Source organism: Labeo rohita, chromosome 20 (genome assembly GCF_022985175.1).
Source record: "Labeo rohita strain BAU-BD-2019 chromosome 20, IGBB_LRoh.1.0, whole genome shotgun sequence".
Lineage (NCBI taxonomy): Eukaryota > Metazoa > Chordata > Actinopteri > Cypriniformes > Cyprinidae > Labeo > Labeo rohita.
The window spans coordinates 33,195,283-33,213,037 of record NC_066888.1 but is presented as its reverse complement, the minus strand read 5'-3'; the positions used below and the strand labels follow the sequence as shown (position 1 = coordinate 33,213,037).

The 17,755-nt window shown below is 32.7% G+C and overlaps 1 protein-coding gene across 1 annotated transcript in view; it reads right to left on the bottom strand.

The window, feature by feature from the left end:
• The window catches only part of LOC127183328 (MAM domain-containing glycosylphosphatidylinositol anchor protein 2), a 274,658-nt gene that overhangs the window by 83,412 nt on the left and 173,491 nt on the right, over positions 1-17,755 (bottom strand). The window contains exon 6 of the mRNA XM_051139299.1: positions 2,449-2,645. Coding sequence (XP_050995256.1) covers positions 2,449-2,645 — 197 coding nt within the window. The remainder of the gene's footprint in view (positions 1-2,448; positions 2,646-17,755) is intronic.

Genomic DNA, 17,755 nt, shown 5'->3' with positions numbered 1-17,755 from the left:
TATTTTTTTGATATTTCTCGTGTTCTAAAATAAAATGAACATTAACCAAAATTAAATAAAAAAATAAATAAAAATCTACTAATCATCATCCCCACATTTCTCATTTTTGTTGAAAGTACTAAAATAACTAAAACTAAATAAACTAAAACTAATAAAATTATATACACAGATTTAAAAAAAGAGAATTTTTTTTTTTTTTTTTTTACAAAAATTAAAATGAAAACATAAAATCTAAAAATAAAATCTAAATCAGAAACTCTACTAAAATAGTCCTGTGTGTCTGTAACAAAAGACACATTCCCAAATTCACTCAGTTAGCAGCCACGGTGTTTCGCTCCGGTGAGATCTGCACAGGTGAACATCACACAAACACCTGGTTTCTGCTCATAGCGTGTGCTGTTTTATCAGCGCTGTGCGACGGGACCGGGTTTCAGTGACAAACGCACGATAAAGAGAAACAGACAGACGGGACGCGGCTCAGGACGACAGGCAGGCGCGGCTGTAGCTGTTCTCCTGACAACTACAGCGAGAGAAACACGCGCTCCTGACGCCTCCCGCTGACACCCGCCGCGCCGCGCCGCGCGTCTCCTCCTCTGCGGCCTGACGCGTGTGTGAAACGCTTAACGACAAAACAAATGCCAAACGGCTTGAGACGAGGCGCTCGGCGGGGACGTGTTGAGGCAAGAGAGCAGACGGATAAATGCTACGACGTGCTAATTACCAGCATCACCTCGTGCTGAGTTTAAAATGACTGCAAAAACAGTCAAAGCGGCCCGTTATATGTCGACATGTCCAATCCTGAGCGACCACCGAGAACGAGCTCTTCACGCTGATACAGATAATTAAACTCAGCTGGACTAGAAAAAAACAGAAAGTACTATAGTATTAACATGTCTCTTCTGCTCACTGATCAAAAACACAGTAAACAGTGGAATATTATTACAATTTAAAATAGCTGATTTCTGTAAAAAATAAAAATAAATAAATAAAAAAAATAAAATAAATAAATAAATAAAATAAAAAAAAAGGGTTAATCTCACAATTCTGACTTTTCCCCCTCAGAATTGCAGGTTTTAAACTCAGAATTGTGCAAAATTAACTGGCAATTTTAAGAAAAATGTTAGAACTGTGAGATTTAAACTTAGAACTACAAGAAATACAATTGTAATTCTAAGAAAAAGAACTCGTAATTGCAACAATTTCAATTGCATTCGGAAGAAAAAATCTGAATTGTGAGAAATTTTGTTGTTATTCTAAGAAAAGTCAGAATTATGTGATTTTAACCCATAATTTCAAAAAATCAACTTGCAATTCTGAAAAAAAAATCAGAATGGAAAGAAATAAAATTAAAAAATAGAATTGCATTTCTAAGAACAATGTCAGAATTGCATGAAATAAACTCGCAATTCTAAGAAAAAAATTTAATTGTGCAAAATAAACAATTCTAAAGAAAGTGTCAGAATTGTGAGAAATAAAATAAAATAAAATTGCAATTTAAAAAAAATATCAGAATTGCATGAAAATAAATGTAAAATTCTAAGAAAAAAGTCAGAATTGTAAGAAATAAAATAAAATTGCAGTTTTAAGAAAAATATCATAATTGTGAGAAATAAAATAAAATACATTCTAAGAAAAATGTTAAAAATGCGCAAAATAAACTTGCAATTCAAGACAAATGTCAGAACTGCATGAAATAAAATAGAAATAAAATTGCAATTCTAAAAAATATCAGAATTGCATGAAAAGAAGCTTGCAATTCTGAGAAAAATGTCAGAATTGCGAGAAATAAAATAAAAATAAAATTGCAATAAAAAAATATATCAGAATTTCATGAAAATAAATGTAAAATTCTAAGAAAAATGTCAGAATGGTGAGAAATAAAATAAACATAAAATTGGAATTCTAAAAAATATCAAAAATGCATGAAAAGAAACTTGCAATTCTAAGAAAAAAAAGTCAGAATTGTAAGAAATAAAATAAAATTACAGTTCTAAGAAAAATGTCAGAATTGTGAGAAATAAAATAAAATAAAAAAGCAATTCTAAGAAAAATGTTACAATTGTGCACAATAAACTTGCAATTCTAAGACAAATGTCAGAATTGCATGAAATCAAATAAAAATAAAATTGCAATTCTAAAAAACATCAGAATTGCATGAAAAGAAGCTTGCAATTCTAAGAAAAATGGCAGAATTGCGAGAAATAAAATTGTAATTTTAAGAAAAATGCTAGAATTGTGAGAAATAAACTTGCAATTCTTAAAAAAAGTCAGAACTGTAAGAAATAAAATTGCAGTTCTATGAAAAATGTTAAAATTGGACAAAATAAACTTGCAATTCTACAACAAATGTCAGCATTGCATAAAATCAAATAAAAATAAAAGTACAATTCCGAAAAAAATATCAGAAAAGCATTACAGCAGTATTTAGATCAAGGGTTACATTCTTACCTGGGTAAAAAAGGGCTCGTAAATCTCCACGCCTTTATCGGAGCCTTGCGAGAGAACGTCTCGTCCGCGGTACCAGCTGTAGCGGATGGGAGGGTTGGAGTTCGCGACGCAGCGCAGAAAAACCGTCCGCTCGTAGTAAAACTGCTCTTTAGCTTCACCGATACTCTGATGAACCGTCACCACCGGCTCGTCCAGATCTGAACAGAAGAAAACAATACAACATCACGTGACTCACAGCAGAACATCATGGAGGAAATAAAGAAAAACTGAAATTGAAATTCTAAGAAACACGTCAGAGCTGTGAGAAATTTAATTGCCGAAGTCAGAATTACATGATTTTAACCCATAATTGTGAATAAATAAACTTATAATTCTAAGAATTGCAGGAAATAAAATTGCAATTCTAAGAAAAATTTTAAAATTGTGCAAAATGAACTTGCAATTGTAAGGACAATATCAAAATTGCAAGAAATAAACTTGAAATTCTGAGAAAAATGTCAGAATTGTGAGAAATTTAATTGCAGAAGTCTGAATTATGTGATTTTAACCCATAATTGCAATAAATAAAATTGCCAATTCTAAGAAAAATGTCAAAATTGGTGAAAAAAAAATCAAAATTCTAAGAAAAAAGTGAGAATTGCGAGAAGTAAAATTGCCATTTCTAAGAAAAAAATTTTAATTGCATGAAACTTAATTGCAATTCTAAGAAAAGTCAGAACTATGTGATTTTAACCCATAATTGCAAGAAATAAAATTGCAGTTCTGAGAAAAATGCGAGAATTATAAGAAATAAAAATAAACTTGAAATTTAAAAAAAATATCAGAATTGCATGAAAACAAACATAAAATTCTAAGAAAAATGTTAAAATTGCACAAAATAAACTTGCAATTCTAAGACAAATGTCAGAATTGCATGAAATAAAAATAAAATTGCAATTCTAAGGAAAGTCAGAATTATGAATGAACCCATAATTGCAAGAAATAAAATTGCCAATTCTAAGAAAATTTTCAAAATTGGTGGACATAAAATTGCAATTCTAAGAAAAAAGTGAGAATTGCGATAAGTAAAATTGCCAATTCTAAGAAAAAAATAGCAGGAAATAAACTTGCAATTCTAAGGAAAATGGTAAAATTGCAAGAAAAAAACATGAAATTCTGAGAAAAAAAAAAAAAAGCAATTTAATTGCAATTCTAAGAAAAGTCAGAATTACTCAATTTTTTTTTAACTAAAAAAAAAAATTTAAAAAAAGATTTTTGTGACCTTTTTCAAAGGATCCCGGCTGAAAAAACAAAACAAAAAACAACCAAAACATTTAAAGCGGATTGCCAGTATCTCGGCATGTGATATCCTTTTCTTAAACACAGTAAATGAATTTCAAGTGACTTTTCTGCCAATAAAACAAACTTTGTTTTCTGTGAATCCGCTCGACTAGCAACAGAAGATAAAGATGTACTCGCTGTCACAGCGACAGAAACAGAGAGAGTGAAATAGTGCGACAGACTAAATCACTCAACGCCTTCAGCGGCTTTTCCCAGAGGAGAAAGAACATCATTTCAGGTGCTGCCAGCGTCTTTCTATTTATACTTTCCTCCGGAGGACAGATTGACGTTCCTGATCAATGACCCGGCAGGACGATTCCTCACGCGAGGGACTCAAACCCACACCTGCCGGCCTTCACGACGGACCACCGCTGTCCTCCAGCAACTCGCTTATTACAGCATCAGCCTGACATCATTTTACCCACATCTATTCCCGCCGGACTCACATATTGCTCCGAGGTTTCACAGTGCAACAGACTCAACATATTTGTCAGAGTTCTGTATATATATATATATATATATATTTGTGCACACACAAATATATATATATATATATATGAAAATATACACTGTATACTACATTTTTTTTGGTACAAATTATTTACAGTCAAGCCATTAATTATATATTGGATTTGCAGCAAAACTATTTTCTCTCAGAAACTGATAATAATTAGTGTCAATTAAAATAATTAAATAATTAAATAATTATAAAGAAATTACAAAGAAAAGTAAAACATTGTATTTTAAGTAGAAAGACTGAAATAGTTTTTTTTATTTTTATTATTGTTGTTTATTGTTTAAATCTTACAATTTTTCAATCTTCACACTTTATCAAAATGGCAAGTTTTAAACTCAGAATTGTGAGAAAATAACTGGCAATTTAAGAAAAATGTTAGAATTGTGAGATTTAAACTTAGAATTGCAAAAAAAAAAAACTGTAATTCTAAGAAACAAAAATTAGAATCACAATATTTTTACTCACAGTTATGAGAAACAAACTTACAATTGTAAGAAAAATATTAGAATTGTGAGAAATTGCAAAATAAATTGTCAAATAATTGTAATTCTAAGAATGAAAAGTCAGAATTACATGATTTTAACCCATAATACAAGACATAAACTTGCAATTCTAATAAATAAAGAAAGAAAGAAAGAAAGAAAGAAAGAAAGAAAGAAAGAAAGAAAGAAAGAAAGAAAAACAATAAAAATTAATTAGTTAAACAAAAATTTACAGTGTACATTTTTATTAATTTTGTATTAATTTTATTGATTAAACACAAAATTTCTGATCAGAAAAAAATACAAAAATGTCAGGTACCACATTGAATTAAATGTGAAATTTTAAAGTAGATTTCTTTCTTTCTTTTTTTTGGGAAAATGTACTCTGAAAACCTGTTTTATCTACAATATAATTTATTTATTTTGACTATTTATTATTATTATTATTATTATTCATTTATTTTTTCAGTGTACATTTCCATTACTTGTGTTAATTAACCAATAAACTAAGTTGTTTATATATATATGTTTATATATATATATATATATATATTATATTATATATTTTATTAATATATTTTATTAATATTGTAATAATTTTATTGATTAAACAGAAAATTTCCGATCAGAAATTGCTCAGAACTTTCACAAAAACAAAGAAATGGCAGGTAATATATTGAATTAAGTAAAGACTTTTTTTTTTTTTTTTTGGACAATGTACTCTGAAAACCTCTAATTTACAATATCATTTTTAACAATGTACATTTCTGTTAATTGTGTTAACTGTATTCATTAAATGCACATTTTTTCACTCAGAAATTTCACAAATAATTACAAAGAAATGGCAAGTAACACACTGAATTAAATGTTAAATTTCAAAGTATAAAAATTATTTTAAATACACTCAAATAAACAGTTTGATTTACTTCACAGTCACACACACACACACACACACACACATATATATATAACAAATAGTACTACTACAACAGTGCACAAAAACAATAAATATAGATCACTGAAATAATTTAATGGAAATTTATGAGCATTTATTGAGCATTTATATCAAGATTTCTGACGTTAGATCACTATTTGAGACATTATTGAGATTTCTTCAGAATGTGAGAATACTGCGGTCTGTGGTTTTCTCAGGAGAAACATCTGAGAAGCAGGAGGTTTCATAAATGTTCTCAGGAGCCTTTTGAGATGCAATTTTGAGAAATGATTCATGGTTTTCCTAAACCCTCTAGAAAGAAAAAAAAGGCACGAATGAGCCAATAGTCACACAATGAGAGTCTAGAGCGACGACTGAAGAATCTGAAGAGTCGTCGTGAGATGATCAAGTCTTTTTCTCAGAGGTTTGCTCTCCATTTACTCCCGTATCCATCTAGGAGAAGCTATTGAGACGTTAAAGAGATTCTCCATGATTCTTCTTTCCCGCGGCACATCTGACGGGCGATTAACCCGCGTTTGACGAAGCGTTGAATTGGTCAGATTTACTGCTTTCTCAAGCATGACGCCTTAAGCTCCTCCAAATGGCACTTATTGTAAATCTGATGTCATTTCACTTGCTAATTCTTACTACTAATACTTTAAAGACAGACGTATTTGCATAACCGGGTGAGATCGGCGCTGTGAAATGCGATCAATTCATCACGAGCTCTAACGGTTGACCGGCGAACGCGAGAGAGATTCTGGATCCGAATCAAAACTGATTAGCTCTGACCTTCTCCCATCCATAACGACGCTAATAACATCCTCTTCTTATACCGTTAAGAAATACAGCACATGTTTATCGGCGAAGACACTTTAATTTAGCGTCTCTCTCGCTCGCCGGATCCGCCGGAGATCCAAACGCAATCAGCGGGTGGACGCTGCCACCTTGAATGCTGATTCCTCACTTTCATTAAGACACGTTCTGCCCCGCAGGCCCTTAATCAAAATCTAGAGGCGGTCAATACTTCATCCAGGATCCATTATCGCCACGCAGGTTGGAGCAATTACCTTTACGAAGACGGCTACGAGCACACAACGAAGCGATTGACTCGGGCCATTTTGGCCGAGAAGATTGCTCTAAATAAATACACTGATTCATTACGCCGCTGCCGCACCAATTCTGAGCTCGTCTGCCGTCTTTGCTTGGTTTGGAGCTGGTCTGAGTGATTATGCAACTGCATATTGAGATATCTTTGGTACTTCTTGATTTACAAGCACACAAACTTTGGATAAATAACACTTTTTGGCCCTTAGAAAGGCATGTCTTTAATAGCAAGAAGTATCAGAGTATGCACAGTGAACTACGTCTGGTTTTTACCCATGGAGCTGCATTGAGATCCTCATATCTCTGGAAATAAAGCTTATATGGCCTTAAAAATGAAGATACCACAAGAAAAGTTTGTTAGGAACCAGAATATAAAATGATCTAAAACTATCTTTCATACTTATTGGGTTACAGACATGCAAACTTTGGAAAAAGAGTATTTTTGGCACTCAATATGTGATGTTCAATGCAAGATACACTTCTACTTTCAACAGTATTTGTTCTTTAGACATTTTTCTTTAAAAGGCAAAAGTATCAGCTCAATCCAAAGACTTTCATGTGGTTTTTCACCATGAAAAATGCAGCAATTTGCACATGAAGTCGCATTGATATCCCCAAATTTCTGGAAAAGAGCAATATAGGGTTTTTAAAAATTAAGATACCAAAAGGAAAGTTTGTTAAGAACCAATTTTCTCAAATTACAGGCATGCAAACTTTGGAAAAATAACATGTTTTGGCTCTCAGAAAGGCCTGTCTTTAATAGAAAGAAGTATCAGCGTATGCAAAGTGAACTACGTCTGGTTTTTGACCACTGAAATTTGTGCAATTTTACCCATGGAGCTGCATTGAGATCCTCATATCTCTGGAAATAAAGCTTATATGGCCTTAAAAATGAAGATACCAAAACAAAAGTTTGTTAGGAACCAGAATATAAAATTACGTAAAAGTATCTTTCATACTTATTGAGTTACAGATATGCAAACTTTGGAAAAATTATATTTTTGGCACTCAATATGTGATGTTCAATGCAATTGTTCTGGTAGAGGAAAACAAGATACACTTCTAGTCTCAACATTATTTGTTCTTTAGGCATTTTTCTTTAAAAGCAAAAAGTATTTGCTCAATACAAAGACTTTCACCATGAAAAATGCAGCAATTTGCACATGAAGCTGCACTGATATCGCCACATTTCTGGAAATGAGCAATATAGGGTCTTAAAAATGAAGATACCTAAAGGAAAGTTTGTTAAGATCCAATTTTCTCAAATTACAGGCATTGCAAACTTTGGAAAATTACATTTCTTTGGCTCTTAGAAAGGCATGTCTTTAATAGAGAGAAGTATCAGAGTATGCAGTGTGAACTACGTCTGGTTTTTGACCACTGAAATTTGTGCAATTTTACCCATGGAGCCACATTACGATCTCCATATCTCTGGAAATAAAACTTATATGGCCTTAAAAATGAAGATACCAAAAGAAAAGTTTGTTAGGAACCAGAATGTAAACTAATGTAAAAGTATCTTTCATACTTATTGGGTTACAGACATGCAAACTTTGGAAAAATGATATTTTTGGCACTCAATATGTGATGTTCTATGCAATTGTTTTGGTACTTTTAACAGTATTTGTTCTTTAGACATTTTTCTTTAAAAGACAAAAGTATCAGCTCAATACAAAGACTTTCATGTGGTTTTTCACTATTTAAAATGCAGCAATTTGCACATGAAGTCACATTGACATCCCCACATTTCTGGAACTGAGCAATATAGGGTCTTAAAGATGAAGATACCTAAAGGGAAGTTTGTTAAGATCCAATTTTTCAAATTACAGGCATTGCAAACTTTGGATAAATAACATTTTTTGGCTCTCAGAAAGGCATGTCTTTAATAGAAAGAAGTATCAGAGTATGCACAGTGAACTACAGCTGTTTTTTGACCACTGAAATTTGTGCAATTTTACCCATGGAGCCACATTACGATCTCCATATCTCTGGAAATAAAGCTTATATGGCCTTAAAAATGAAGGTACCAAAAGAAATGTTTGTTAGGAACAAGAATCTAAAAGGATATTGAGACATATTTAATACTTCCTAAATTATAGGCACGCAAACATTGGAAAATTAATATTTTTGGCACTCACACTGGCATGTTTTATGCAAATGTTTTGATGGAAGAAAACAAGATACATTTCTAGTTTCAACATTATTTGTTCTTCAGACATTCCTTTTTAAAATAAAAAAGTATCAGCTAAATGCAAAGTCACTCACAATTGATTTTTGACCACTGTGAATGGGAAAAATGCAACAATTTTCACACTGAGGCACATTGGGATCCCCATATTTCTGGAAATAGCCACTTAGGGGCTTAAAAATAAAGATGCTAAAATAAAAGTTTGTTTAGAACCAAAATTTACAAGAATATTGAGACATCTTTAATACTTCTTAAGTTACAGGCATGGAAACTTTGGAAAAATAGTATTTTTGGCACTCAGATGGGTATGTTCAATGCATCTGTTTTGATAAAAAAAAAAAAGAAGAAACATTTCTAGTGTCAACATTATTTGTTCCTCAGACATTCGTCTTTAAAAGGAAAGAACAAGCTGTATGAAAAATGACTCATATTTGGTTTTCAACTATTGAAAATCAGAAAACTGCAACAATTTGGACACTAAGCCACATTGAGATTCACACATACAAGGCCTTGAAAATGTAGAAAACAAAAGAAAAGTTTGTTAAAACCAATTGTCTTAAATCACAGACATGCAAACTTGGGAAAAATAATATTTTTGTCACTCAGAATAGTACTATAAAACTATAAAAAAAGATATATATTCAAAGATACTAAAATAACACTGGTTAAAATACTTAAACATTAACATATGTCTGAAAAAAAGCCTTTTATCATTTCTGTAATGTGATAACGTTGGCAGGGAAATAAAGGCCGACAGCCAAGGCGTCAAGATTAGTCTTTATTGTTGGGTTTAATCTATGTTAAAGGTAAAATCCTCTCAGAACGGCGCGAATCAAGCAGCGTGACGGCGCGTGACTTTAATAAGCATGTGGAGGGTCAGAATGGAGCAGCGTTTCTCTGTTAGACGCTTCACAACAGTGACGGCTCAGACTGTGGGTTTAATCAAACGCTCAGCGATCTCCTGCTGTAATCTATAGCCGTCATTACAGAACAAACAACCGTCAGGCCCATCAGCCTGTCAGATCTGGCTTTCACAGCGCTGGAATGAAATCCACCCGACCGGGCGACGCTAATCAGTGTCCGGACTGGATTACACGCCACACGGGTGACATTCACGTGGGGTTTTCTGTGTAAAAATAGTCGCTCTGAGGGGAAAGATCAGCGATTACAATGCTTAAGGGGAAAAAGAACAAAGGCTGAACTATTAATGAGACATGCAGAGGCGCAATTATCATATTTTCTAAAGACAATTAGCGGGAAAACTCACCGCCGTAAATGTTGTGACGCTAAATGACCAGCTGTTCAGCAATTCCCTGACAACCACTCAAATTCAAGAATTTTTCTATCTTTTCTTTTTTTCTGGTAAAAGAAATGCAAGCCAAAATATTCAGATATATTTAATATTATAATCTATTTTTTTAAAAAGAGGAGTGTCTAAAGAACAACTAAAGTTGAAACTAGAAATGTATCTTGTTTTCTTCAATCAAAACAATTGCATAAAACATAACAAATTGAGTACCAAAAATATTAGTTTTCCAAAGTTTGCATGCCTGTAAGTCAACAAATATTACGCATAGTTAAATATCCTTTAAGAATCTGGTTCTAAACACATTTTACTTTCAGTTTCTTGATTTTTAAATCCCTATATAATTCAGATCCAGAGATACTTGGATCTTAATGCTGTTTCATATTGCTGCATTCAAATTGTGAAATCATACTAATTTTTAATAGTCAGAAACTTTGCATACAGCTAATACTATTTTCTACTAAAGACTTTCTGAGCGCCAAAAATATTATTTTTCCAAATTGTGCATGCATGCAATATAAGAAAATTGGTTCTTAACAAACTTTTCTTTTTGAATCTTCATTTTTAAGGCTGTATATTGTTAATTTCCAGAGTTAATGGGATCTCAAAGCTGCTTCCGGTGCAAAATTGGTGCATTTTTTCCATTTTCAGTCGTCAAAAAACAAATGTGGGTGACTTTGCATATAGCTGATACTTTTTTCTTTTAAAGAGGAGTGTCTAAAGAACAAATAATGTTGAAACTAGAAATGTATCTTGTTTTATTCAATCAAAACAATTGCATAAAACATAACAAACTGAGTGTCAAAAATATTAATTTTCCAAAGTTTGCCTGTCTGTAACTCAACAAATATTAAACATAGCTAAATATCCCTTAAGAATCTGGTTCTTAACACATTTTACTTTTATTTTCTTGATTTTTAAGGCCCTATATGATTCAGATCCAGAGATACTGGAATCTCAACAGTGCTTTATATTGCTGCATTCAAATTGTTAAATCATACCAATTTTTAACAGTCAAAAACTAAAACTGCATACAGCTAATATTTTTCTACTAAAGACATACCTTTTTGAGTGCCAAAAATATTATTTATCCAAATTGTGCATGCAATATAAGAAAATTGGTTCTTAAACTTTTCTTTGGCAACTCCACTTTTAAGACCCTACATTGCTCATTTCCAGAGATCTGAGAATATCAATGCAGCTCAATGTGCAAATTGTTGCATTTTTACAATTTTCAATGGTGAAAAACCAAATGTGAGTCACTATGCATACTGGTATTTCAAGCAGACTGTCTGATGAATAAATTACAGTATGTTGAAATGTATATTGTTTCCTTCCATCAAATAAATGCAGTCTTGAAAAATTATATCGACCCCTAACTACTGAAACTGCTTCGCATCACAGTAAATGTACACCATTAAAATGGCCATGATGCAGCAAAAGGTTGATGATAATGGGCAGATCTCATAATCTTAACCCAGTGCACACATTTACATATTTATCCCTGTTTGCTCCCAGCGCCGACTTCATATTTAATAATAAACAACAAACTACACACTACAAAAGATGCACATTGGCAGAAAACGCTGAAGAAGCTCTCATTAACATAAAGAGATCAGAACATTCAAGATGTGGGTGACTTTTCTTCTTTAGTAGAACAATAAAGAAGTTTTCTGCTGAAACCGCAGTGCTTGGTGATTCATAAAATGCAAGTCAATGGGTGCCGGTACTTTGAGAGTAAAAAAAAAAACATATCAAAATGTAATCAAACTGTCCAAAAGAACCAGTTCATGGGAAAGAATCACATATTCCTGTTTGCCTGATACTATAAATAATGTTCAGGTTCTTGCACAAACTGATTGTTTCACTTCATAAGACACTTCAAAGTGCGGCACCCATTGACTTGCATCTTTTTTTATGGTGAAAAAAACGCAAGCCAAATATTTACTCAGAATTCCACTTTTTTAATGGGGATTAAATGACAATGATTTGACTTTAGCAGCAGCATTATTTTATGTTTCATCAGAGACTGACAAGTATATTAATAAATTTAATAATTAAGTCAATGGGTGCCGGCACATTCAGAGTCAAAGAAAGTCTTTCAGGCAATGCAAAATTGAATCAAACTGTCCAAAAAAAAAAAAAAAAAAAAAAGAAAAAAGAAACATTTCCTGTTCGCCTGAGGCTCTGGATTACATGTTATAAATCAGGGGTTCTCAACCTTTTGCAAGCTGGGCCCCCCCAAAGCTGGTTCATTGCAGTTGGGCCCCCAGCACTTCAAAACGAAGTTTTCATATATAAATTCAGGAATCACGAATATGACAAAATAATATTATTTTTTATATATTAGTTGTATAGCTATAATAGTTGTATCAAATGAATAAGGAAATTATGCCTTGAATTTATTAAGTAATGTTTAATTTTGTTCGTTTCGCTCTCTGGAAATGTAAAGAAAAATACCGTTTTTACTTGGAATTCGTTTTTAATCCCTGGTTTTAAACAAGGATATACATGAGATAATTTATATATTATTGCTTGAATATTTCCTATAAATTACAAAGGTTTAATTGGAATCTTTATTTCAAACGACCCGACCGCCGCGACCCGAATATCATTAAAAATATTTTTGGATGACTCGTAACTGCGGGTAACCGCGGGTGACCGCAAGCACCCGCTCGTTTTGGATCAACCCGCGCATCACTGATCAAACAAATGAGCGCCGTTTTCTAAAGTCTATGAGCGCAGCACACACAAATAAACTAAATTGACATACTGCAGTTAAATTTCAAAATGTGGTGTTTTTATATTTATAACATTTGAATACAGTTCAGCAACATACATCACACGACCTGACGACCAAGAGAGCTGACAATTGACCATCACTTAATTTCACCTCACGATTGAAAATGTGACACTGATTTCATATGACAGTTCAACAAACAAGTTAATAATATTAAGTCACTTATATTTTTGATGAAATAATGACTGTTTTGGTCTATTTTAGCAGCGAAAATAGATCCGATGAATCCAAACAAAGATCACGAATTTGCATTTTTTTTTCTGTTTTTTTTGCTCCCATCCTGTAGCCTACTCGCGCCCCCCCGCAAGAGTGTCCGCGCCCCCCCCCGGTTGCGAACCACTGTTATAAATAATGTTCAGTTTCTTGCACAAACCGATTGTTTCACTTCATAAGACACTTCAAAGTGCGGCACCCATTGACTTGCATCTTTCTTATAGTAAGAAAAATGCAAGCCAAATACTTACTCAGAATTAAATTGACTTTAGAAAGACAGCAGCAGCATTGTTTTATGTTTACACAGAGACTGTCAAGTATACTAAGTCAATGGGTGCCAGCACACTGAGTGTCAAAGAAAGCCTATTATGTTATAAACAATGTTCAGTTTCTTGCACAAACTGATTGTTTCACTTCATAAGACCACAATAAATCATCGGGAGACACAGATATTCTTTTTTTTTTTTTTTACTTGCATTTGATGAACCAACAGTTTCAGCTAAAAATCTTTTTTCCATCTTGGATGGTCTGAGGTTGAGTAACATCACAGAAAATAAATTTTTGTGTGAACTACCCCTTTAAAGTCCTATGTTTTTCAGCAGCAGTAACAGTGATGTTTGCACTAATAGAGGATCCGGCAGCTGTCTGATGAAATCATAGATCAGACTCAGATGGTTTTAGGCTGCGACGGCTGTTACCTGCTACTAAAGCAATAACTTTATCACCTCGTATATCTGGAAACAGCCCGCGGCCGCGCCTGCATCCACAACACAAAGAAATGACCTCCTGCCCTCGGCTGAGCCGCAAACACTAGACGGATGAGCGCACACATCAGGACCGGCTGCTGAAAATGAAGCTCTGTTTCGCCCAACGCTCAGATTTTCAGACTGGTGAGAAACGAACCCGCATTATGGTGCGGCACACGGACCGATTTCCCTCATCTGCAATTCTGCATCCGCCAAAACCAATCGATAAATGCTCAAACCACAATGCATTTATAACAGGCTGCCTTTATAGAACTGTCAAATGTACTTCATAAGTGTATAAGGAAACTGTGCTCATAATCAGAAGCTTTCCTGGACACATCTATTATTAAGTTGGCTTGAGAAAGGCAACTTACTGAAATGCTATTTAAACTTCTTCTTCTTCTTCTGAGACTAACATTTCTGACTGTATCTCCTCCTAGAGCTTTAACTCTACAAACTCCAGACTCAGCCCAGATCTTCAGACTGATTTATTCGAGTGTGCTGTGTCTTTTCTAACTGATCGGACTTACAGTTTTCCTAAAACTGACGATTAAAACTGGGAAAACTATTCAAACTCCAACTGTCAAAACTCCTGTCAACTGTCAATTTCTAATCCATTTAAACTCATTCAAACTAACTTGTTAATCATGCTAGCAACATGCTAAACATGCTAGAATTATGCTAACAACATGCTAGTAACTTGCTAATCATGCCAACAACATTCTAGTAACTTGCTAATCATGCCAACAACATGCTAGTAACTTGCTAATCATGCTAACATGCTAGTAACATGCTAATCTTCCTAGAAACATACTAGTGACTTGCTAATAATGCTAACAGCTTGCTAGTAACTTGCTAATCATGCTAACATGCTACTAACATGCTAATCTTGCTAGAAACATGCTAGTAACTTGCTAATCATGCCAACAACATGCTAGCAACATGCTAATCATGCTCACAACATGCTAGTAACTTGCTAATCATGCTAACATGCTAGTAACATGCTAATCTTCCTAGAAACATACTAGTAACTTGCTAATCATGCTAACATGCTAGTAACATGCTAATCTTCCTAGAAACATACTAGTAACTTGCTAATAATGCTAACAACATGCTAGTAACTTGCTAATCATGCTCAAATCATGCTAGCAACATGCTAGTAACTTGCTAATCATGCTCAAATCATGCTAGCAACATGCTAGTAACTTGCTAATAATGCTGGAAAGATGCTAGTAACTTGCTAATCATGCTAACAACATGCTAGTAACTTGCTAATCATGCTCAAATCATGCTAGCAACAGGCTAGTAACTTGCGAATCATGTTATAATCATGTTAACAACATGCTAGTAACTAGCTAATCATGCTAGAATGATTTTATAAACATGCTAGTAACATGTTAATCATGCTAGAATCATGCTAGCAACATGCTAGTAACTTGCTAATCATAATACAATTGTGCTAGTAACATGCTAATCATGCTAGAAACTTGTTAATTATGTTAGCAACATGCTCATAACATGCTAATCATGCTACCAACATGCTAGCCATAGATACCATCTATCTCTGACAGACTGTATTTCCTTCAAAACATTCAAACTTTAAACTTTTAAAACTACTTTAAACTTCAAACTTTAAACTATTTCAGACTGAAAACCACCAAACCTAAAACTTTTAAAAACTTCTTAAACTTCTTACACTGTTCAAACTGTTTCAAACGTTTTGGTCCGGCTTTCTCAAGCCAACTTAAAGTTTGTCTTGACAAACTTTTTTTAATCTAGTTTATGATTGTTAATCTACTGTACTTCATTAAAGAGCGACCAGTGCAGTCTGGTGATTAAACCGTTGCTGTACTAAGACACAGAACCATATTATTTACTTACTTTAAGTTTGAAAGATTTGTTGTGGTTTTAGTTTTAATTAATGAAAATATCCCTGATTGTAATAAAAATATTAATATTAATTTATTAATATTAATGCAGACTGTACTGAGAATGACTGATCTAGGACATCTAGTTGCTTTTCTCCAAATTTCCATTAGGCAACACATATGTGTAATATTTATCTCATGAAAGCAGCAAATCATGAATATTGCAGTAAATCACAGCACGCCTGATTGTTTTTCATCAGTCTCTGGCTCGTCTTGAATGTGATGCTGCGAGAGACATGAAGACTGGTGTCGTTTGGCACAAACACACCAGAAAACAACAGCCAAATCATTATGTTCTCATAAAGACTGTTTTTTCTGAAAATAATGCATGCAGTCTAATGACTAGTGAGAATATTCACGACTGTTGCATTTTCCTAATTCAGCTGTAGTTGTAATTGTCAAAAACAAACAAACAAACAAACAAACAAAAAAACAAAAAGCATTAAAAACCTAAATTTCAGCTACTTGCCAAGGGAACATCTGTCATTTGTCAACTAAAAGTAAACCTGAAATTAAAATGAATAAGAACTAAAGTAACAAAAATGAGAAAACACAATAAAATCACTAAAACCTTCACTAAAATAAAGTAATAGACAAAATCATGAATGAAGCTATATATTTTTACAGTTTAAAAAACTAAAGTGAAATCTTTTTCTTTCTCTTTTATTTATTTAATCATTTATTTAAACTTTTTTATATATATATAACTATTATAACTATTGTAGAAGTTTGGGATCAGTAAGACTAATGTTTTTAAAGAAGTCCCTTATGCTCATCAGGCTGCATTTATTTGATCAAAAATACAGAAAAAAAAACAGTAATATTGCAAAATGTTATTACAACATAAAACAATGGTTTTTATTTTAATATACTTTAAAATAGAATTTATTCCTGTGATGCACAGCTGAATTTTCATCAGCTGTTACTCCAGTCTTAAGTGTCGCATGATCCTTCAGAAATCATTCTAATATGCTAATATATTATTATTATTATTATTATTATTATTATTTTCCCTTCTTTCTCTTTTCTTTCTATATAGGCTGTGGGGAAACGTTTTTAACACACACTCTATGTTTATTCATGTATCTATCTTTGCTTTCTTGTTGTTGTTTCTTATTTTTCTGTAACTTATGTCATGTCTACTGTTATTTCTCAATTTGTCATGTTTTCACATTTTCAATTAATAAAAAGGAATATAAATTACTAAAAACAATATTCACTGTAAAAACAAAAAAAAAACAATTTGTTGAGTCAACTTAAAATAATTTGTTATCCTGCTGCCTTAAAATTTTACGTTCATTCAACTCCAATAAGTTTAGTTAACTTAAAATGTTAAGTTGTACTAAGTGACAATTTAGATATTTGAGTTGGCTAAACTAAAAATTTAGTTTGTTAAACTTAAAAAGCTGCGTTTGTTACCCAGCTGTCTTAAAATTTTAAGTTGAATCAATTCAAATATCTAAGTCAACTTAACATTTCAAGTTGACTGAACTTAAAATTTTAAGGTAGTGGGGTAACAAATCATTTTAAGTTGACTCAAATTTTTTTTTTTTTTTTTTTTTTTTTTTTTTTTGACTGTGTAGACATATTTATAATAAACTAAACATAATAAAAATAACAAAAACCTGCTTAGCTTACTTAGTTAGAGACACTTACTGTATTTTCCAGTGAGATCGTCAACTTGATTGCACAGATACTAATAGAACTGAACTGAGCTGGACGATGGCATCACTCTGTATTGTATAAAGCGCTATATAAATAAAGGG